The sequence below is a fragment of the Ursus americanus genome, chromosome 32 (assembly GCF_024610735.1).
Source record: "Ursus americanus isolate L20-20 chromosome 32, mUrsAme1.1.p, whole genome shotgun sequence".
Taxonomy (NCBI): Eukaryota; Metazoa; Chordata; class Mammalia; order Carnivora; family Ursidae; genus Ursus; species Ursus americanus.
In genome coordinates this window covers 1,221,969-1,245,434 of record NC_142158.1, presented here as the reverse complement: position 1 = coordinate 1,245,434, position 23,466 = coordinate 1,221,969, and the positions used below count along the sequence as shown (strand labels likewise).

General features: G+C 43.4%; 1 protein-coding gene across 1 annotated transcript; it reads right to left on the bottom strand.

Moving 5' to 3' along the window:
- Positions 1-10,821: 10,821 nt before the first annotated feature.
- LOC123794440 (zinc finger protein with KRAB and SCAN domains 4-like) lies at positions 10,822-17,970 on the bottom strand. Its single transcript, XM_045800624.2, has 5 exons — positions 17,151-17,970; positions 15,725-15,869; positions 14,469-14,551; positions 13,390-13,513; positions 10,822-12,500 (listed from the first exon to the last, which is right to left on the bottom strand). Exons 1-5 carry the CDS (start codon positions 17,583-17,585, stop codon positions 11,641-11,643), a joined length of 1,647 nt encoding a protein of 548 aa, XP_045656580.1. The 5' UTR covers positions 17,586-17,970; the 3' UTR covers positions 10,822-11,640.
- Positions 17,971-23,466: the final 5,496 nt, after the last annotated feature.

The window sequence follows — 23,466 nt, the reverse complement described above, 5'->3', positions numbered from 1 at the left end:
AGTCTCCCCTGAACGCAGGCCTTATTAAAAAGAACAGAATGCTCTGGTGTCTCTAAAAATGGTTCCCTTTCCTCCCCTCCGGCTAGAAGCACAAGGGCATTATTCTCTACTATTTCCTGTAGAAAGCTGGTCAAGCTCCTGGAGGTAAAACATACAGTATTGCTGCGGCCTCCCCGTGACTGGAGCTCCCTGGAGGTGTTCTCTCTCAGAGTTGCCCACGCTGAGCCTCCAGCCATTCCTCCCTTTGTGTTTGGGCTTTCCTACCCTCGCTTGGTGGTATCCGGTTTTTACCCTCAAGTTTCTGCGTCCTACACCTTCCCTCCCTGGATTCATCTGCCTGTCTCTCAGTCATGGGCCCAGCCCAAAGAAATAGCTCAATACACTGCCTTACTGGTGCCATGTCCTCCCCGCTCTCCTGCATCCAGAAGAGTTAACTGATTTCTCAGTGTGTTCAGGACAGACTGGTAACTTGCAGGCTCCTCACATGCAGAACCAGGAACCCGCCACTGTGTGTGAGCAGAGTTCAGCCACTCGCTTCTCACAGCTAGACTGTGGCGGCTGTTGTGACATGTGGGGCTAGATACGGAAACACAGGGTGTCCAGCTGCCTCTCAGGTCGTTCCTGCGGGGAGTGAGCCACCATGGCTTCACACTCGGTGAGCTGGGTGATCAGGCCTTGGAAGAACTGAGGCCTCCTGCCGCCAGCAGTGCTAGCGAGCCCTGTTGAAGTCCTCCGGCCCCAGTTCAGGACAATGGCGGCCTTGGCTGATACCTTGACTGGAATCACATGGAAGACCCTGAGCTAGAATTACCCCCTTATCATATTCCTGAGTTCCTGAACTACAGAAATTGTGAAAGATAATAAATGTCATTTCTAGCCACTGAATTTTGAGGTAGTATGTTATACAGAAATAGGGACGCCTGGGTGGCTCAGTTGGTTAAGTGTCTACCTTTAGCTTAGGTCATGATCTCAGGGTCCTGGGATCGAGTCCTTTGTTGGGTTCCTTGCTCTGCGGGGAGTCTGCTTCTCCCTCTCACTCTGTCCCTCCTTACTACTCATGCTAGCTCACTCTCTCAAATAAATTAAATAAAATCTTACAAAAAAAGAAATAGCTCAATACACTGCCTTACTGGTGGCCTGTGTCCAGGTATAGTATCCCTGAAAGTTTCTTAGCACCATTTCACAACCTTGCATGGTACCTGCAAGTTCCCTCCTCATTTCTGACACCTGGAAAAGTTCCTGTTCTTTCTTTGAAGCCCAGCTATTTAAATTTTCTTTTGTTACACTTTATTATTTACTTGTGCCGTTTGGCCATACTAACATGATTTTCTGTAAAATTATAAACTGCTAAAGTTAACTTCAGAAAAGACAGAAAATTTAAAGAGACTATGTATTTCTTAGAATCAGGTTTTTTGTTGTTGCTTTGTTTTGTTTTTGAAGATTTTATTTATTTGATAGACAGAGAGACAGCCAGCGAGAGAGGAAACACAAGCAGGGGGAGTGGGAGAGGAAGAAGCAGGCCCCCAGCGGAGGAGTCCAATGCGGGCCTCGATCCCAGGGCTCTGGGATCACGCCCTGAGCCGAAGGCAGATGCTTAACGACCGAGCCACCCAGGCACCCCAGAATCAGGTTTGATTGAATATGATAAAATAGTCCCAAGTAATAGTGGCTTAAATAAAACTTTATCTTTTTTATAAAAGAAGTATAGAAACAGTTTAGGACTGGTGTGGCAGTTCCATTATGATATTGAGATATATATATATTTGTTTGTTTCCAGAGATATAGGCCTATACGTTTCTGTTAAACCACTGTGGTGTCTGCTAACATTTCTCAAGATCAAATTAAGATCCAGTGAGGCTGGGGCGCCTGGGTGGCACAGCGGTTGGGTGTCTGCCTTCGGCTCAGGGCGTGATCCCGGCGTTCTGGGATCGAGCCCCACATCAGGCTCCTCCACTGGAAGCCTGCTTCTTCCTCTCCCACTCCCCCTGCTTGTGTTCCCTCTCTCGCTGGCTGTCTCTGTCGAATAAATAAAATCTTTAAAAAAAAAAAAATATCCAGTGAGGCTGCTAGATCTCCAGCACTCACATCTGCAGTATAAGAGTAAAGGAGTAAAGAAAAACAGAATGAAAAATAAAAGTCCAGTCCTAGCTGAGTCAACTCCCTGTAGGCCCTTCCCTGAAAGCCCCACGGAGCACTTCCACAGGTGCCTCATTGACTTGAACATAGTCTTGAGGCCACGACCAGCTGCTCGGGAGACTGCAGAATGTTGTCCCGTATTCCAGTGGTGCTGTATCCAGATAGAATCAGGATTATGGCTCTGAGGAAGAAAGGGAAAATGGATGTTGGGTGGACAGTGAGCAATCTCTGCCACAGACTGAGGAGAAACAGAAAAATTGTCAAAGTTCTACCCCTAAGACAGCGCCAGATTCAGTGAATTTCACAGTAAAATCTATAAAAACTCTAAGGAACATAAAGCTGTTTTTATTTAAACTTTTCTGGAGCATAGAGAAAAAAATTATTCTAAATAGGGGTTTTTCCCCTAGTTTTGTTGAGAAATAATTGACATACATCACTGTATAAGTTTAAGCCACGTTCTTTTATAAAGTATTACATTGATATTAAGACCTGTCAAAACTAGCATAGAGAAAACTACCAAATTTACTTATAAATATTCAAAAATTTTAAACACTAGCCCAGAAGGTCCATAGCACATTGAAAGAAGGCTGGACTATGATAAAAATTTAACACCCATTATTAAACTAGGAATAAATAATCACAAATTAAATCTTAAAAATAACTTCTGATGAGGCAGCATGAGGAGCTCCATGGACCCACTCAAACAGTCATAACTAGTAAACACTACCACTTACAGTCTCTGGAAATTGTCCTAAGAGCATACAGCAAATAAGGAAACATTTGTTCAAGAAAATCTACCAAATTTTGGTAAGAACAATCTGTAGCACTTGTGCCATGAACTGCTTCCTGTCCTATCTGCATCCACTGGCTCAGCATGAGGGAAGTTCCAGACTGGGTGGGTACGTCTAAGAAGATGGGGCTCCCAGTTCCCCAGGCTCAACCCCCCCAAGAGGGACAGACACCCACATTTTTTTAATCCCTCCAAAGCTCTATTTTTCAGAGACTAAGGTCCAGGCAAGTATGACCAGTAACCCAAGAGCTCTTTCCTCCACCCAGCCCCCATTCATAGGGCGGAGGTTCTGCTTCAGGCATGGCAGGCTAGGAAAACTGGAGCCCCGAAAGCCCGGAAAGCTTCACACAAGCTCACTCATAGGGCAGAGGTTCCGTGCTGGGAAGACTAGGGGCTACTGCCTGGCCCAGCACCCTAATCATAATGCAGAAGTGTCACTGAGTGGGTCACTGGCCCTATCATCAGCTCTGGAGCTGGGACTCATATTTTGCCCTGGCAAAGGGGTGGGTGGGTGTAAGAGCAGAGTGCTTTGAGGCTCTCCCCAGTGCTACTGACTATACTTGGAACAGATTATGGGAAAAGTCAAGCCTAAAGGTACTCTGAATCAGTGTAGATTTTGGTAGCAGGCAATTTAAAGGAAGCTAATAACTCCATGAAAGCTAAGTAATAAATCTTAGGCTGGCTAGTTTACCAAGGAGAACCAGGGAAAAAGACAAGAAAAGCCCTCTTGGGGTCAGAAAGAAACCTTATGCATATTGGCCCCCAAACTAAGGGGTTTAAATTTAATTGTATCGCACTTGATTATTTTATGGCACAAGGTGTTGGTGAAAACAATAGAGTAGTCAGCCACCAATTAATGATGCCTAACTGCCAGATGTGGTACCAACGAAGACAGGTTCCTAAACAAAGGCCCTGGGTAGATAGCCTTTCTAAACCACTGTCCTATCATATCCCATTGTGTGTATAGCACCGTTTCTTTACCCACATACCCATCAGTGGACACTTAGGTGGTTTCCGTATCTTGGCTGTTGTAAATAATGCTGCAGTGAACATGCAAGTGCAGATATCTTTCTGAGTAGTGTTGTTTGGTTTTTTGTTTGTCTTTTGCCTTGGTGGTGGTGGTGGTTTTGATAAATACTCAGAAGTGGAATTGCTGGATCGTATGGTAGTTCAGTCTTTAATTTTTTGAGGAACCTCCAGACTGTTTCCATAGTGGCTGCACCAAATTTACTTTCCCACAAACAGTGCATAAGGATTCCCTTTTCTCCACAGCCTTGCCATGATTTGTTATTTCTTGCGTCCTTTTTGATAATAGCCATTCTAACAGGTGTGAGGGGATATCTCATTATGGTTTTGTTTTGTATTTTCCTGGTGATTAATGCTGTAGAGCATCTTTCCATGTGTCTGTTGGCCATCTGTGTGCCTTCTTTGGAAAACTGTTTTTTCAGATCTTTTGCCCATTTTTTAGTAGTTGGATTGTTGGGTGTTTTTGTTTTGTTATTGAGTAGTATGAATTCTTTATGTATTTTGGATATTAGACATTAATCAGATAATGTGGTTTGCAAATACCTTCTCCCATTCCACAGGTTGCCTTTCCATTTTGTTGATGGTTCCCTTGCTGTGCAGAAGCTCTTTAGTTTGATGCAGGCCCACTTGTTTACTTTTGCTTTTGTTGCTATTGCTTTTGCTTTTGGTGTCAGATTAAAAAATCACTGCCAAGACCTACATCAAGGAGCTTACTGCCTGTGTTTTCTTTTAGGAGTTTAATGTTTCAGGTCTCACAGTCTTGTCTAATCCATTTTGAGTTTAATTTTTGTATATGGTATAAGATAGTGGTCCAGATTCATTATTTTGCATGGACTGACCAATTTTCCCACCACCATTTATCGAAGAGACTGTCCTTTTCCCACTGTATATTCTTGGCTCCTTTATCATAAATTAATTGACCATATGTGGGTGGGCTTATTTCTGGGCTATTTGTTTCACTGATCTATGTGTCTGTTGTTATGCCAATGCCATACTCTTAATTACTATAATTTTATAATATAGTTTGAAATCAAGGAGCATGATGACTCCAGCTTTGTTCTTTTTCAAGATTGCTTTAGTTACTCAGGGTCTTTTATGTTTCCATACAAATTTTTAAATTCTTCTATTTCTGTGAAAAATGCCATTGGAATTTAAAAAATTTTTAACTTAAATAAGGAGAATTCTTTCAGGTGGAAAAAATCCTATATTTGGAAGGAGAAACAATAGGTACTGATCCAGAGGGAAAGGGCAAAGGGTGAGTGTGCCACCATGGTGGGCCAAATCCGATTCCATTTCCCATCCAAGGCAAAATCTTCCCAAGTCATTGGAATTTTAATAGGGACTTCATTGAATCTGTAGATTGCTTCAGGTATTATGGATATTTTAACAATATTAATTCTTCCAATTCATGAGCATTGAATCTTTCCATTTATTTGTCTTCAATTTCTTTCATTAATATAGTTTTCAATATATAGACCTTTTACCTCCCTAATTAAATTTATTTCTGGGTATATAAATCTTTTTTGTGTAATTATAAATGGGATTGTTTTCTTAATTTTTTTTAAAAGATTTTATTTATTTTTGAGAGAGAGAGAGAGCACGCACACGCACACACAAGTTGGGGGGAGGGGCAGAGAAAGAAGCAGGCTCCCTGCTGAGCAGGGAGCCCGATGTGGGACTTGATCCCAGGACCCTGGGATCATGACCTGAGCCGAAGGCAGACGCCCAACCAACTGAGCCACCCAGGCATTGATTGTTTTCTTAATTTCTCTGATCATTATTAGTGTATAGAAACACAAAAGATTTTTGTGTATTGATTTTGTAGCCTGTAACTTTACTGAATTCATATAGTGGTTCTAAGTGTGTGTGTGTGTGTGTGTGTCTTTAGCATTTTCTATACATAATATTATGTCATCTGCAATTAAGGCAGTTTCACTTCTTCCTCTCCAATTTGGATACCTTTTATTTCTTTTTTTTTGTCTAGTTGCTCTAGCTAGGACTTCCAATACTATGTTGAATAAAAGTGGTGAGTGGGCAGCCTTGTCTTGTTCCTGATCTTAGAAGGAAAGTTTTTAGATTTTCACTTTTGAGTATGATGTTAGCTGCGGGCTTGTCATATATGGCCTTCATTATGTTATATTCCCTCTACACCCACCTTATAAATGATGTTAAATTTTGTCCATCTATTGAGACGATCATACAATCTTTCTCCTTCATTTTGTTAATGTGGTAGAGTATCCCATTGACTGATTTGTGTAAGTCGAACCATCCTTGTATTCCTGGAATAAATGCCACTTGACCATGTGTATGGTTTTTTAAATGTATTGTTGAATGCGGTTTTCTAATATTTTGAGGATTTTTGCATCTATATTCAATAGGGATAATGACCTGTAATTTTCTTTTCTTGTGCCATCCTTGTCTAGTTTTGGTATCAGGGTAATGCTGGCCTCATAAAAGGGGTGTGAAATTCCTTTCCCCTTCTCTTTTGTGGAAGAATTTGAGAAAGATTATTCTTCTTTGAATATTTGGTAGAATTCACCAGTGAAGCTGTCTGGTCTTGGACTTTCTTTTGTTGGGACATTTTTGATTACTGATTCAATCTCCTTACCAGTAACTGTTCAGATTTTCTATTTCATAATGATTTAGTCTTGGTAGGTTGTTTCTTTTCTTTTTAAGATTTTATTTATTTGAGAGAGTGAGAGAAAGCACAAGGGGGGAGGGTCAGAGGAAGAAGCAGACTCCCCGCTAAGCAGGGAGCCTGATGTGGGGCTTGATCCTGGGACTCCAGGATCATGACCTGAGCCAAAGGCAGCTGCTTAACTGACTGAGCCACCCAGGTACCCCAAGGTTGTATGTTTCTAGGAATTTACCCATTTCTTCTAGGTTGTCCAAGCTGTTGTTCATAGTAGTCTCTTACGATTGTTTGTGTTTCTGTGGTATCAGTTGTAACATCTCTTTCATTTCTGATTTTTGAGTCTTCTTTTTTTTTTTTTGGTGAGTCTAGCTAAAGGTTTGTTATCTTTTCAAAGAACCAGCTTTTAGTTTCATTGATCTTTTCTACTGTGTTGTTGTTCTTCTTTTTTTTTTTTTTTAGTCTCTATTTCATTTATTTCTGCTATAATCTTTAGTATTTTCTTCCTTCTACTAACCTTGGCCTTCATTTGTTCTTCTTTTTCTAGTTTCTTGATGTGTAAACTTCTTAGGACTGCTTTTGCTATATCCCATAAAGTATAGTATGTTACATTTCCATTTTCATTTGTCTCAAGGTATTTTTTGATATCTCCTTTGACCTATGTTGTTCAGTAGCATGTTATTTAATCTTTACATAAATAATGAATTTTTTAGTTTTGTGTAATTAATTTCATACCAGTGTGGTTGAAGATACATGATTCAGTTGTTTTAAATTTATTAAGACTTGTTTCATGGCATAACAGATGATGTATCTTGAAAAAGGTTTTATGTGTATTCTGTTGCCTTAGAATGGAACATTCTGTAAATATCTGTTAAGTCTGGTCTAACATATCATGTAAGGCCAGTGTTTCCTTATTTTTTGTTTGGATGATCTGTCCATCAATGTAAGGCCCTACTATTGTTGCATTGTCGTCTAGTACTCCCTTTATTCCTTTATAAAAATTTTATTTAAATTTTAGTTAACATACAGTGCAATATTGGTTTCTGGAGTTATTTCTCTCTTATTCCTGTTTAATACTTGCTTTATATAATTAGGCACTCCCATGTTGGGTTCATAAATATTTACAAATGTTATATCTTCTTGTTGAATTGACCCCTTTATCATTATGTCATACCCTTGTCTCTTATTAGTCTTTGTTTTAAAAGTCTGTTTTATCTGATTAAGTATAGCTACTCCAGCTTTCTGTTGGTTTCCATGGAATATCTTTTTCCATCCCTTAACTTTCAGTCTTGTGTCCTCACATCTATAGTGAGTCTCTTGTAGGCAGCATATAGATGAGTCTTGTCTTTTTATCCATTCAGCCACTCTATGTCTTTTGGAGAATTTAGTCCATTTATATTTAAGGTAATTATTGATAGGTACGTGCCTCTTGACATTTTGTTAATTGTTTTCTGGCTGTTTTTCTAGTCCCTCTTTGTTCCTTTCTTCTTTTCTTGCAGTCACAAAAATTGGGGCACTAGACTGGGTATGAGCTTCTTTTGAGGTGACACCAAATATTACAGCTCCATGAGGCTAGGAACGTAAGCTCCCCTGGCCTCCAGAGCCAGGTGATCCAGAGGCATCCCCTAGGTGGCAGCCACAAAAATGGAAACACCAGATGCATGTAAAAGTTCCTTTATGAAAGATACTGGTGCTCTGGAGCATGGTAAAGGGAGACTGCAAAGATGGCACCTGCCAGTTTCCTCTCTGGAATGTTCCAGCATGTTCCTAAGTATATATTCAGTTAGATGCTTGCTCCTCAGGCCAGTGTTTTAATGGAAGCAGGTGAACCTCCTTCACCTTCAATCTGGGTGCTATCAGCTACCTCTGAACCCTGTAAGAGCAGTTTCTCAGGTCACTTCAGTCTGTGGGTCTCGGGATGCAGGCCCGTTGGTTTTCAGATGTATGTTCTGGGGAGTTGTCACTCAGGTGTATGTCTTAAAAGTTGGTATACCTCATGTAGGTTTGAACACATTGCTCCTCAGGGAGAAGTTCCAGGTTTTGTGTTCCTTCCCGGTTGTTGGTCACTGTGCCAGGGGTGGGCTTTATTGTGAGATTGTGTTCCGACTCTTCTACGTGCTTCAGTGTGGTTTTCTTTTTGTTTGCCAGGTCTGTAGTTGTCACTCAGCCAACCTGTCTTTTAAGAGGAAATTGTTCCATTGTAGCCACATCCAGTGTGTCTCTAGGAGGAGGTGAGTTCAGAGTCTCCTATGGTGCCACTTTGAACCAGAACCTCCCAGCACTTGTTTGTATAAGTAGTCCTCACAGCCCTGTGGGTAAGCTTTTTTTTTTTTTTCTTCTAAAGGAGAAAACAATGTTTCATAGGGTTATATACTTCTTTACCAAAATTAAGAACACATCTAGGAGGACTATTCATCAAGAGCTCTTTTCATAATAACTATTCATTCTACCCAAGTGGGAAAAATGTTATAACCAGCTACTTACTCAAGCAAAGGGAGAAAAAAATAAAAAAAAATAAAATGGAGGATTTCTGCACTGCAGCAGTTGGAGAAATGAAGGAGAATGGCTAATAACACTAAAATTCATAAATTCATAAAAACAATTTTAAACAGCACAAAAAGTGGCATTCTACTTTAAATACTGGTCATATCTTAATTAAGCAGCTTATTTTACTGGATTTAATTTCATCTGGAAATGATTTTTTGACCACCCTCTTAAATAGGCTAGGGTTGAAGCCATTTTATAATTCACTTTATAAACATACGTTTGCTTTATACAAAAGCAGGGCATCCCAAGACTACCAGCAAAGTCATTTTTTAAGTTGAAATTACACAATACTGCCAGATAGATAATATTTTAATCACGTCAGTGGCTCCCTGGTACTTACTGAATAAAATTTAAACTCCTCACTCTGGCTGAAGACCCCTACAATGTACCTATTTCAAACTTGCCTTAGTTACTAAATCTGATAAACTCTTTTAGTCTTCCCAGCTCTTTCACACATCACCTACCCATGTGATAACAGCTCACAGCCAGAAATAACCTTTTCCTCTCTGAGATTCTACACCTTTCAGCTCACCATCCCCAAAGCATTTCTCATGGCACTGTTCAATTATGTGTACTGAAGTATACTGAAACCCTAAGCCCAAGTATGTATGTATGTGTGTATATGCTTTATCTTTCATTATCAGACATAGTAGGCACTTGGAAGTATTTTTCTACAATATTTCCTCCTATACAGAGAAGTCTAAGGCTGGCAAGGAGCAGAAAGAGTGGAGACACAGCGGTCCCTTGTTAATCTCAGTAAATTACATGTGTGTAATGCTTTCTGGCTTATAAAAAGCTTCCACGTACATTTCTCCCCATGACATAAACAAATACAAAGAAAAACGAACAGTGTTTAAGATCAAGGCTATTAGCCAATATTTAGGAAAAACAGAGAAAAGGAAATTGCTAGCTTTGCGGAAGTAACAAAAGATTAAGGAAATTTTAAAAGGCTAGAAAAGATTAAGTGGAGAGAGTCTGTAGAATTTTGGAAAGCTAAATAAGTTTTAAATTAGACAGCAGTGAGGGGAAATGAAGGCAATGAAAGACTGCAGGAAAGTGACGGAGAGCCGCAGCCTGCAAAGTCTCTAGTCAGCCTATGGTGCTTCAGAGTAGGAACCCAGAAAGGGTACTTGAGAGCACAGGGAACACTATGCTGGTGACTGAACAAAAACATGGTCCTGAGATCCATGAGAAATGGAATCCAGTCTTGGGACAGCATGCTAAAGTTGGAAGTGGTGATATCAGAAGATGTCAGTCTTTGAAGAACTCCGTAGAAAGTGATTTGGTGAAAACAAGATATATCACAAAATTCTTATTGTGGCTTCACATGTTATTTTGGATATTGTGGAGTAGGATTCCAATGTAATTCTGAACAGATACATTTTCTCCTACTGCCCGTGGGTTCCATCCTCATTGGCTATCTCTGACCCTATTTTCCTATCCCGACCCAACCAACAGAGCAGTTCTGAAAACACGAATGAAGCTTGTTATAAATACCTGGTGTGAATCCTCTAACCTGGAGGAAATTTAAGCCTTGCTAACATAAGCTGTGATTCAAGGTGGCTCTAAGTTAGGAGAGAGGGGTACACATGGTGTCTTGGCAGTTAGTTAGGCTCAATATAACTAAAAGGTGAGAAAGAAGCTGTTGAACATCACAGAATTTGTATTAAAATTCATAATCACTTTGATGTGACTTGATCAGTTCAGTTTTTATTTACCTGAATGTGAGAGCTTTCCCCCTAAAAGGCAGAAAATTAGTGTGAACAAATGTAATTAACACTGACTGAATGCAGTTATAAGGATGGAGGAGTCTCACCAGTCTGAATGATCAGCTGCTTAAGGCATTCTTCTACAAGTACTATGCTGGTGAAGAAATACAGATTCCCCCACCCCAACCCTGACAATCCTATGTATGTGGCAATAAATAAATACATGACTGACCCAGAATCTAGAACCTCAGAATATTAGACACAAACACAAGTGCCTTAGTTAGAAAGGCCTCAGAAATCTAGACCATATTAGATTTTCAGAGCCATCTTTGTCACCTCACTGGTATATTTAATAAGTGTTTATAAGCACCTATATGCAAGGCACAGTGGGGAGTGTAAGATGTCATGGATCTGACCAACTGACGGAGGATTCTTTATAGGCAAAATGGTCAGAGCAGCAGACCCCATCAGAGCCTTCTGCCCAGGAGACTAATCATGAAGTGCTGGCTGGAGGTGGTTAGCCAGTCTGGAAGCCCATTTCAGTCCAGTAGGTGAGAATAAACGTTTCAGGTCCTGCCCTTTCCAGACAACTCTCCTGTAGCCTCCTATCAAACAAGCTGTTCCTCAGCCACCTTCTAGAAGGTAGAAGAGAATCCATCTCAGCCAGGCTCTCTGTCGTCTAACACAAGATGATGGGAAGCGGTCAATAAAGCCCAGCCCAGTTTCTGTGGTCAGGAAGGGCTGTGCGTGGCTTCGGTTCAATGAGGAAGGAGCACCCACCCTGCCACGTATGACGTGGGTCACTGTGATAGAATTTTTTTTCCGACGTGGCTCCTCTGGTGTTGAACAAGGTATGAGGTCCGAGTAAAGCCTTTTCCACAGGTGTCACACTGATAGGGTTTCTCACCAGTGTGGATTTTTTGGTGTTCAATAAGGCTTCTGTTGCGAGTGAAACTTCTCTCACACTCATTACATTTATAAGACACAGGAGCCTCGACATGTTCCCACCGGCCTTCCACCCTCCCCTGACTCTCCCAGGTCTCTCCACGTTCAGGATCCTGCGCGTTTTTATCGCCATGGATCCTCTGGTGTCTCAAGAGGTGTGAATTCCGCCTAAAAGCTTTGCCACACATGCTGCACTGGTATGGCTTCTCCCCCGTGTGGATTTTGTGGTGTTCCAGGAGGCTGCAGCTCTGGCTAAAGGTCTTTCCACAGTCTTCACACTCATAGGGCTTCTCCCCAGTGTGGGTTCTCTGGTGTTTGATAAGGTTTGAACTGTGACTGAAGACCTTGCCACATTCTTCACACTCATATGGTTTCTCACCAGTGTGGACTCTCTGATGGATGACGAGGGCAGAGCTCCCGATGAAGGTCTTGCCACAGTCCTCGCATTCATAGGGTTTCTCCCCAGTGTGGATTCTCCTGTGTTTAGTCAGGCCTGAACTCTGAGCAAAACTCTTTCCACATTCATGACAATAGTGCCGCCTACTTCCTGTGGCATTTTTCTGCTTTCTTAACCTGTCCTCCTGTTCACCAGCTTCTGCACAGGCAGGAATCTGGGCAACGTCTTCACCCAAGTGGCACGGTATTTCCCCAGCCTCTTGTTCTGGACGTTTTTCATCTGGGGGCGGGTCCGTGATCTCAGCCTGCATGTCATCACCTGAAATAACAAGTGGCCAGACATGGTCAGTTATGCCCTGCCAGAGAATTCCACAGATGCCGGGGTGAGGATTTCCGTGCAAGGATAAGGATGGGAATAAAGGGGGACAACGGGTGCTGGGGAGGAAGGAGACTGGAGAACAGGCATGGGGCCACTGGAAGCAGGGTACACACTGGGAGTGGAAGAAGGTGGTGAGGACTGTGCTGGGGACATCCTCAGAGGCTCTAAGTCCTAAGGACGAAGGCAGGGCCCTGCACTGGGGCTGGACACTAGGAGGACTGGACAGAAAGCAGCAGGAAGCAGGTAAGCGTAAGTACTTGTGAAATGTTCTGTAAGAAATGGGGCAAACAGGAGCTTAGAAACTGATCCCTAATCAGGGATACGAGCAGTCATTCTGGTCCCAGACAAGGTCTGGCTTCAGTGCTGACAGCTCTGAGCTGGAGCTCCCGCTGTACCGCCACAGAGCTGTGTGAGCTCAGACCAAGTCAGGCTGTTCCCCTGATCTCTCGGTAGCTCTGCCGTCCATTCCAGGTCACTTCTCGCTCTCATGCTCTACGGTCCCATGGCCCATTTCCCGAGGCGGCCTCAGCTCTCCTCTGTCAAGGCCTGCAACGGGAAGGGGATCAGCACTGTGCACCTGCTGTGAGCGAGGCCTGTGCTGGGGGTTGCACCTGCTGCGTTCCACTTCACCTGACAGAACGCTGGCAGAACAGGAAGGAGGCAAGGTCACGAGGGTTAAGGAGCTGGTCGCACATGTGGTTAGGAGTTGGGGTTCAGAAACGGTGGCTCTGAATGCAAACAGTTCAAACAGCTTCTCACAGCCCAGTAGGTTCTGACCAACAAAGGAAGCCACGAACCCCTAGGAGAAACCAGCACCCATCCGTCTTACCCAGGGGGGTCAGGCTGCCACAGTTCTCCTGCCTTTCATTTCTGTGGAAGCTCCCTTGAGGTGAATCCAGCTGTGTCCATGCAGGGGAGAAAGCCAGGGCCACATCTTCCGTCTTCAGCAAGCCCTGAAACAGCACAGGATCCCACCTAGTTCCTCTTTCCAAAGTAACGCCCACAGCTGGGCACAGGAGAGCAAATGCCCCCTCTAAAGGGGCTCTTCAAAAAGTCCAAGTGTGGCACACTGTATCTACTTAACCCTATCTCTCATATCTTTGTCAAAAATATATAACTTAATAGTTATAGGAAAGAAATATCACACACATTAGGAAAAATACCTTCATATAAATATCTAAATAGTTCAGAATATAAAAGGGTTTGGAAAACAAGGACCAGTAGAGTCAAAGGAGGGGAAGCATATCCAAACCTTTTAAAATATTTGTGCTGTGCTTTGGCAGAGTGGCGGTGGGCGCTTAATTAACGATTTTAAATATACAATGAAATCTAGATCTGAAGTGAGGAAAAAAAAACAGGGAAAACACAGATATTATAGGGCCTCAAACACTGAGATCTTCAAGCAGGACGTTAAAGACGGGTAAGGTATTAAAGTCCAGGTTAAGTAAAAAGCGTTCAGATTGTAGTATTAAAGTTCAGACTAAAAGAATATGCCTTATCTATTCCTTCAAGTCTAAGTTCCTAGAGGGCAGAGGCCATGTGTTTGTAGCTCTCACTAACAGCAGAATTTATGAATCTTTAAAAAACAAAGCTAAATCACCACCACAACAAAATGTTCAGTTTTTGTTAAATTGCTCTGCGGAAGAAGAAAACCCACTGATAAAGGAGCTGACCAAACAGATGGAGTATGAAGACTGGGGCATCAGCACCCCATGCTAGGAGTAAAACAGGAAAATTCTCATAAGCGGGCACCAAAATAAAGGCAGATAACGGTAAGCAACCTTGGGATAGATGAGAAAACTCCCAACTCCATATGGATGTAGAATGAGGGAGGAGGAATGGGGAGAAAGGGACCTAAGGGGAAGCTCAACAGCAGTGAGGAGTGCTGGGGAGGGGGCTCCAGCTCACCTGGGGCTCTGGGGGCAACCTGGCAGCCACCACCGCGTCTCCTCTGCAGCGCCGTCCCAGGCCAAGCCCAGGAACCTGGAGAACTAGGAAGGAAAGACGCTCTGGATGAGATGGACCCTGGCCCCCAGCCTCCCTGGCGTGTGGATTCAAGTTCAAAACTGGGCTAGTAAATTCCTGCCAGGAAGTTCAGACAGAATGTGCTCCTTTCCCCAAGGCTTGGTCCCTACCAGCTCCAACCCTAGGGCCCAGAGAGGCGTGGTGTGCTCCTGCAGGTACGCAACATCAGCAGGCAGGCTCCTCAGGAGGAACAGTGACAGGAAAGCAACATTCAAGAAAAAGATTTCCATTTGAAGACCTTTAGTCTTGAATTTTGCTGAGAGAATGGGTAAGAAGATTTTTGATGTTAAAATAACTCTTTAGTAGCTCTTAAAGTGATTCTGCTTTAGTTTTAAAAAACTAAGAATCAGATGAGGCTAAGCCCAGAAAGAAGAAAATGAAGTCTGCTTGTATGGAATTTGCTCGGATTTGAGAGAAGTGAAGGGTGACTTCCGGTTTTCCTGGAAGAGCTGAACTTTGCAAAGGGACAGAAAACAAATTAGGTCAGAACGTCCGTGGAGAAATAAAGACTGCACGTTGGCCAGTGTGTCCCAGTGCTGTCTCAGGAATACGCCCAAATGTACACAGCATATGGGGAACATCTGGGAACGTGGTGCTTTCCCATGGAGTGATTCTCACCCTGTCCTAGTTACAGACCAAGGGTTTAGAAGATTTATACTCTCTGAGTTGCAGCAGTCTTACAATGTCTGGGATATTATGGCTGGCTTTACATTTCTTGCCTTATATTCTTCACAGCACTTACTAATAACTGAAATTTCATCATTACTTTCTTTGCCATCTCCCCTTTTAATGTAAGCCCCAGTGAAGCAAGAAACCTGTCTGCCTGACAGCTCTGTCTCTGGTGCCAGAACACTGGCTACCACATAGGGGTCTCCATAAATTCATGTTAGATGAATGGAGGTCACTGTGTTATTAAAAAATCAATTCTTTCCAAACACCAATTTTAATAGTCTTATTTACTAGGTCCAGGTTTGGTTAGGAAAGCTTCCCACCACTGTTTGAAATTTCCCTGTTGTCTCAGTCTCAAAGTAAAGTAGATCTCTGATGGGCGCATATAAAGCACCTGTCAATAGATCTGTCTTTTAAATGAAGCTGAATGACGTCTGTAGAATTCAAACTGCCCAGGAGGTAACACTCACCTCTGTCTGCTGAGGCCTGGGATCCCAGAGATTCGTGCTTGAGCAGAGCCTTCATTGGCTGGAACTGGGAACTCCATGGCCTCTGAGCTGGTGTCAGCACTGCCATCTTGCAACAGAGTAGCTGCCTCTGGTCACCACCTGGGCCCTGGAAGTCATTCATTTACTGATTCATCAAAACTTCTATTATGCTTTTTGTGTGCTAGTACTTTGTTTTCCAAGCGCTATTTCTAAGAGCCTTACGAATGCAGATAACCACTCTATGAGCTGGGTACTATTATTATCTGTATTTTTGTAATGAGCAAACGGAGGCCCAGAGTTGAAGCAACTTGCCCAAGGTCACCCAGCTATTAAGTGGTGATGCTAGGACTGGGGGTCAGGCAGAGGGACCCCGAAGCCCATGCTGTTAACCACTAGCGTGTGCTCCCTCATTATATATATTGTGCTCTTATGAAGACTCTTTAGGAACTAGTGTTAAGTTCTCAGAATACTCATATTTTTTTCTTATGGAAAAGTGAAAATAATTTCTAGCTTAACAAGGTTTGGAGGACTAGCAAATAAGATGACAGTATGTGAAATCACCTAACACAGGGCCTGGTATATGGTACATCTTCATTTAATGCAAGTTTCTTCCTGGACATTTGTAATGAGTTCTGAAGTCACTTTCATGGTCATTAGCTTATATGCAGTTTAGAATTTCCACATTCTCTATATAAAACGCACAACCTGAAACTGACAGACTTGAAATGAGTATTCATTGTTACAGGGCTTGGGGACAAACTGCCAATTCAAGAAGCTTGGTCTCCTGGTCACCAGTTACTCTGGTTACGTGTCCCTTGAAAGGAACGCACAGAAATACAGGATAATGCACATGGAAAATGGTCTACAAAAAGCAGTAAGATTCAGATGAAAATGAACCCAGGAGTTCCTAACCTGTGGTTCATGGACTTCCTTCCAAATGTTCTATGAATGTAAATAGGAAACATATTTCTATTTTTACTAGCGTCTAAGCAAAATTTATAAATTCCTTCAATTATGAATGAAAGCAACAAAGTGTTATAAACCTAAGTAGGCACAGCCAGGCAAACGCTGTCAAAGTCATTCAGCACCACTTTGAAACTACCAGTTACTGGGCCTGTCCCTAGGTCTTACTATTTCGTGTATTAATTTTAAAAAGCACGTGATTTTATCACTAATTTGTTTCATGCTCTGTTAACTGTGTTTCAACATAACTGAGTTCTTTTCTAATCCTTCATGTTCTTACAAATACTAGTGTGAGGAGGGATCCAGGGACTTCTCCAGAGGGGCAAAGAGGTTCACGATACAGAAAGAGAACTTCTGGCTCTTACAGAAACGCCCCTCACTCCGACCTTGAGACTTCTGGACGAGACAGAGCTCAGCGCTCAGGTACTAAGCCCTCTGCCTCTACCTGTGGCCCTGGCTCCTCCAGCTGCGTCTGCAAATACTCCAAGAGCACCACCACCTCGTCCCCGCTCTCCGGGTGCTGCTCCCGCACCCAGGCCTGCAGGTCCCCCGGCAGGATGGTCAGGAACTGCTCCAGCACCAGCAGCTCCACGATCTGCTCCTTGCTGTGGGTCTCGGGCTGCAGCCAGCGTCGGCACAGCTCCCGGAGCCGGCTCAGCGCCTCGCGGGGCCCCTCGGCCTCGGGGTAGCGGAAGCCCCGGAAGCGCCGGCGCGAGCGCTCGGGGCCGGGGGCCGGGCTGCCCGGCGCGCCCGCCTCTGTCGCCGGCGCGGGGGCGTCGTCTTCCTCCACCTTCACCGTCAGGACCCCCGTCAGGAGCCCCGGCCGCTCCTCTGCAGCACGGGCGTCCAGGGCCGCGCTGGCCTTCGACTCTCTGGCCATCCCGGGCCTCGCGCCAGCGAGTGGCTCTACTTTCCGGGCGGTTCCTCGAGCGTGGAGTCGCTACCGGCCGGCACGACTGCGGACCGCACGGGGCACGGCTTCCCCGCGGCCACAGTCCGGCCGCGCCGTCCTCCGCACCCGCCCCGAGCCCCGCAGCCAGTCTCTCCGCGGTGCACCGGCACCGGCGGGCGCCTCTGCCGCGGGAGTGAGCGGAGCCCAGGCACCGGAAGCCGGGGCCCGCGCCACTTCCGCGGCTCTCTAGGACGCGCCTCTCGGTGGCGGCCCCGAGTTAACCCTTCAGCGGCCGGGCCCGCCGCGGGACCGTCAGCACCCAGGGCAAGAAGGAAGAAGGCGCGGCCGGCTCTGTAGAGGAAATAAGACCTCCCCTTTAAATCCCGGGGCTCTGATGCAAGCTTGGCGGAGGAGCTGGCTTGCGTCGGACGCTAAAGTTCAGGAGGCCGGCTTCCTCGGCGTTCTGAGAGCTCTGGCAGGAGGGCCTGCAAAAGAAGCCGGAGCCGCACCAAGCTGGCGCCCGCTTGGAAAAAAACAGTGGCTGCCCCTGGTCCCTGCTTGTCTCCAGCTGTCACTCTCTTTCCTGCCGGAAGAAAGCCTTCCCTATCCCTGTCTCTAGGCCGCTTCCATTCATCCTTACCACGCTGTAGGCAGCAAACCGCCAGCAAAGCCATTCCGACCCCTCCAGCCGAATTAACTAGAAGTCCCCAACCTCCCCACCAGTTACCACTTCCCATATTCCGGGGCCTCCTCTCAGCAGCCAGGCTTATGCAGCGCCCTACTTCGGGGAACTCTGGTGTCCCTGGCTTTGGGACCCTCTTCTCTCCTGCTCTCTTTCTTCTTGTTACTTCCCAGTTCCCGTTCGGAGTCTAGCTCAGTGAGTAGATGCACAGACTCTGAAGCCAGGTTACCTGGGCTTATAATCCAGGCTTCATTTACCGCTTACTAGCTGGGTGACCTCGGTTAACTGCTTGACCTCTCTGTGCCTGACTTTCCCAGTCTTAACTGGGGGTAGTAATAGTAGATAGGGATGTTGCGAGCAGTAAGTGAGATTTTTTTTTGCCTAAATTCTTGGAATAATGGCTGACCGATAGTAAGCTAGGCCTTCACTAAAATGGAAGGAAACCCTGAGATTCCTTTGAGCCAGAGGGGACTAGACTTACGCCAGAAGTGACAGTAGTTATTTTGTTGGACTAAGATGTCAGTAAGTCCCCTTTCTACTTAGTGGAATGCAAGTTTGGTAGAAGTTTATAAAGGAAAAATACCATGCTGGTACCTTCCTGAGTTTTTGTTCCTCAGTCTATCCCTCTGCAGTTCAAAGGGTAACAAGCAAGGAATAGAACTTAAGAAAATGAGAGGTCCCAAAGGCTGTACAAATGAAAACCACTAGAAAATATTTTTCTCTTGATGAGCTGCCACAAGAGGTACAAGGCACTGCCATGAAGTATTGTTGGCAAAATAAGTGAAGCTGAATCGAATTAAGTTTCTAGATCCTAATAGTTGCCTATAGGTGAGATTCAGAAGCAAGTTAACATTTTTCACACTGCACAGCACATTAGAATTATTGGGGGGCGTTAAAACATCCTGGTACCTTGGTTGCAACCAAGATCAGTTAAATCAGAATGTTGAAGGATGGAACTCAGGTATGCATAACTATAAAATTGTCCCAGGTGATTGCGATATGCAGGTACGCTTGAGAATTAATGAGCTAAATGATACTTAAAAGAAGCAATAAATAAAATTCAGAATGTGGGATATTCCATAGGACAGAAGAACCTGGATCCTCAGCAAATAAATGGCATTTTTTGAAAAGGCAGCAGAGAAAAGGAAACTGTTTTAGGTTAAAGGAGACCGAATAGATGTATCAGCCAAATGCAATGTAAACCTTATTTGGAACCTGATCAGAACAAAACAGCTGTAAAAAACACATTTGGGACAACTGGAAAAACTAAAACACAATGACATTAAGGACTTACTATCAATTTAGTTGTTGTAATGATATTTTGGTTATGTGAAGGAAAAAAGTCCTCATTTGTTAGAAATTTATACTGAAGTACTTGTGGATGTACTGATATAATGTCTGGCTTTGCTTTAAAATACTCAGAACGAGGGGCGCCTGGGTGGCTCACTTGAGCCTCGGACTCTTGATCTCAGCTCAGGCCTTAAGCTCTGAGTTTGGGTCCTGTGTTGGGCTCCCTGCTCAGCGGGGAGTCTGCTTCTCCCTCTCTGTCCCTCCCCTCCCCGGCCACTCGTGCTCTCTCTCAAATAAATAAGTAAAACCTTTAAAAAAATAACTCCCATTCCCCCGAGATATATACATATACAGGTAGAGGTCACTATTCGCTGTAGACATATTTGAACCCCTGCACTGCTTTACCTGTTGAGGAGCAGTCACCCTGCTGCCAGAGAAGATGAAAGAATGATAGTATGGCTATACGACCTTTTAACAATATGATCAAGTTTTTTTAAAAGATTTTATTTTTTAAGTATCTCTACATCCAACATGGGGCTCGAACTCACAACCCTGAGACCAAGAGCCCCATGCTCTCTGACAGCCAGCCAGGTGCCCCGATATTATCAGCTTTTAAAGACCCCTAGAAACTAAAAGACTCACTTCTCTGCTGAGCATAGAGAAATTTAGGGGCGGCTCAAGTTCCCCATCTAATTGGTAGCAAAGTTAGCACTAAAAGCTTTATTATTCAGAGCTTCAGTTATCCAGTGAAATTTTTACCCACTATTGTTTCTCATGAACTCATCAACAGTGCCTGTCATGTATACTATTCATCAGTCACTATACGATAACAAGGGTTACTCTCTCACCTCGGGCAGTTTAGAGTCCCATGAATAAGAGTGGAATTTCAGTCATCCTTGAAGCAGATTCAGGAAAGTAGAAAATGGAATTTGAGAACACTGGACACCAAGCTTTTATATTTCCCCATTATATTCATTATGTTGAAAACTATAAGTAGGTATCTTTGATTTAACTCTGAGGTCTCTAAAAGTCCCTCAGATGGTATGTTTCTTCTTGTTTATTGCTTAAAGACATAAAAACTTAATCCTAACACACCTTAATGGTAATATTAAGATCAAATTAACTGTCTAAGTAACAGTTGAGATGTGGCTATAATTGTTAGAGGCAGGTCTGACCTTGCTAGGCATCAGTATATAGAAATCTTCAGAACAATGGAGAAGAAACAATTCTCCAGTCTGCACAGAAACCATAAAAATGCCCACATCTTAGGTATTTTGCCATCCTTTGTATTACGGGAATCAACCATATAGCTTCTTGCAAAACTGTTAGAACATAAACTAGTATAGTTCCAAAATTATACAGTATTTTTCCTAATTCTGTATCCTCTGTGTGAGACTATAGATGATTCAACAGAATTTCTTTTATATGTTGCATCAGGAAAAATAGGATGCTCCTTTGTCTACACCTAACGTTTTTAGAGCTGGGAGTACGGTGAGGTGAGAGAGGCACTTAGGTCACAGAATTTAAGAGAGTGGATGTGTCCTTAAATCTGGGCCCTCAGTGCCTTTCTCTCGCCTCACCCTAGTCCTGGCTCTGTACTGATACAACGTTAGAGTCCATTAAGCATGTTTATATTTCTCTCCTCTGACCCTTCCAGTGTTGAGGAAGTGGCATTGCTAGGAGTCTCTCTCATATCTCTTCACACTCCATTCCTAACTTCCACTAGCAGTCTCTTTCCTAGAAACTGCAGGTTTAAGCAAGAGTCTTGTTTCCACAGTGAGAGGGTCCCTGATTAATTCCTTCATCCAGTTGTGTTTATTTGATTTCACACCAGATACAAAGTGGAGTTTGGGAGAAATCACAAAAGAAATGGAAAGTGTGGTTCTTGACCTTGTGATGCCTGGAAATGTATCAGGGAGAAAGTAAAAGGCAAAAACTAAAAATACAGAAAGTAACACTACGACATGATAATGTGCAGACAGGAAGTTGAATACAGCTTTAAAACTGCTGTAGGGTTGTCTCTTCAACAGCGTGGCGGGTAGGGGCGCTGGCCCAGGCACAGTCCACCCTTCACGAAATCACAAGGAAGAGAAAATACATTTACAATACTGCATGTACATTTATTGTAAAAACAAACCCGACGTGTGGGTGCCCCAGACTGTAGGCAGTGCTCTTCCCGGGTGATGTTCCCCCGCCTGGAGGCTTGGGCTCAGCAGCTGACACCTGCCAGCAGGTGCAACACCCCCCGCCCGCTCCGGGCCTGGGCATGACGACCCAGTGGGCAGTCCTGGGGCTCTGGGGGCTGCTGAGGTCCATTTATTGGACCCGTGCAGACTGGGGTGCTCAGTTGTAAATAAATAAATGCCTTGAGACTTTTGCTGCCAACTCTTAAAAAAATAGCGGGATACCGGTGGACCCCTACAGTTCAAACCCATGTTGTTCAAGGATCAACTGTTCTTCATTTAGTCCCATTGCATCTGCTTTTATCTGGGGTGGTGGTAAGAAACACAGGTTGTAGTCATAATAGAAGTGTTTGTTTCCTCTTTCCAACATAAGTTTAGGCGACCTTGGGCATATCCAGTAAGCTAACCCTTGTAGAAACACCATGTAAAATGTCAATCAGAGCACTCTGTGCAAACACATATGTGAGCAGCTGGGAGGTACTGTCAGGTAGTGTAAGTCTCATTAGTAAGTGCCTTTGTTGTCACTTGTGAGGAAGGATCACTAAATATTTGTAAAGGCAGTTAGTATGAAGTAATTTGGAGGGATGTTTAATTCCAGCTTGCCCTCAGAGTTCTAAATAATTGCTTGTTAGGAATTTCTGACTAATAAGTATAGATTGTGACAAACTAATGTTATATGCGTTCAGATGAGATACCACAGGAAGTATATTTCACCTGTGTGATCTGCCAAACAGAACTACCCTAAGTCTAATCACGAGGAGAGGAAATTATCAGATAAATTCAACCTGTCGGACATTTTACAAAACATCACCCTGGACTCTGCAAAACTGTGTCAAATAATTTTTAAAAAGTGGAAGTGAGAGTGCAGGCAGAGAAACTGTTCTACATTAAATAGACCAAAGAGTAATCACAATCAAATGCAACACATGAACCTTGATTGGATTTTTAATCCCATTTTAAGGACATTATAAAACAATTGAGGAATTTTGAACGTATCCTACGTATTAGATAACACCACCTAATATTTAATAATAATATTAAAGTTCTTAAGAGTAAAGATGGCATGTGGTTGTGAAGGAAAATGTCCTTAGACATTGATGACTGAAGTATTAGGAGTGAAGCATCATACTAACTTTCCTTCAACTGAGTAAAAAACACAATCTTGACAATTAGTGAATCTAGGTGAAGGATATACAGGTGTTTAACTTTTCTGTAGATTTGGAAGCTTTTAAAACAAAAATTTGGGGGTAATTTATGGAAAACAATTTTGAGAAATTTTGAGAAAGATAGTAATTTCATTTTAGCTGAGCTTTCAACACCTGGTGTTTTTCTTAATGATGAGAATGTATTGCTATTTCAAAAACTACCTATTCTTTTAAAAGATTTATTTATTTATTTGAGAGAGAGCACATGCACGTGTAAGGCAGGGGTAAGGGCAGAGGGAGAGGGAGAAAGAAAATCCTCAAGCAGACTCCCCACTGAGTGTGGAACCCAACACAGGGCTTGATCCCAGGACCTGAGATCACCACCTGAGCTGAATTCAAGAGTTGGCCACCTAACCGACTGAGCCACCCAGCCCCCAAAACTACCAATTTTTTTTTAAGATCTTCAAGTACATTTTTGTGCTCTATCTGAATATTTGCTCATCTATAAATAAAATTAAGAAAATAAAATCCCCTCCCCTGAAAAAGGTATGGTAGGCATTTATTTTTAT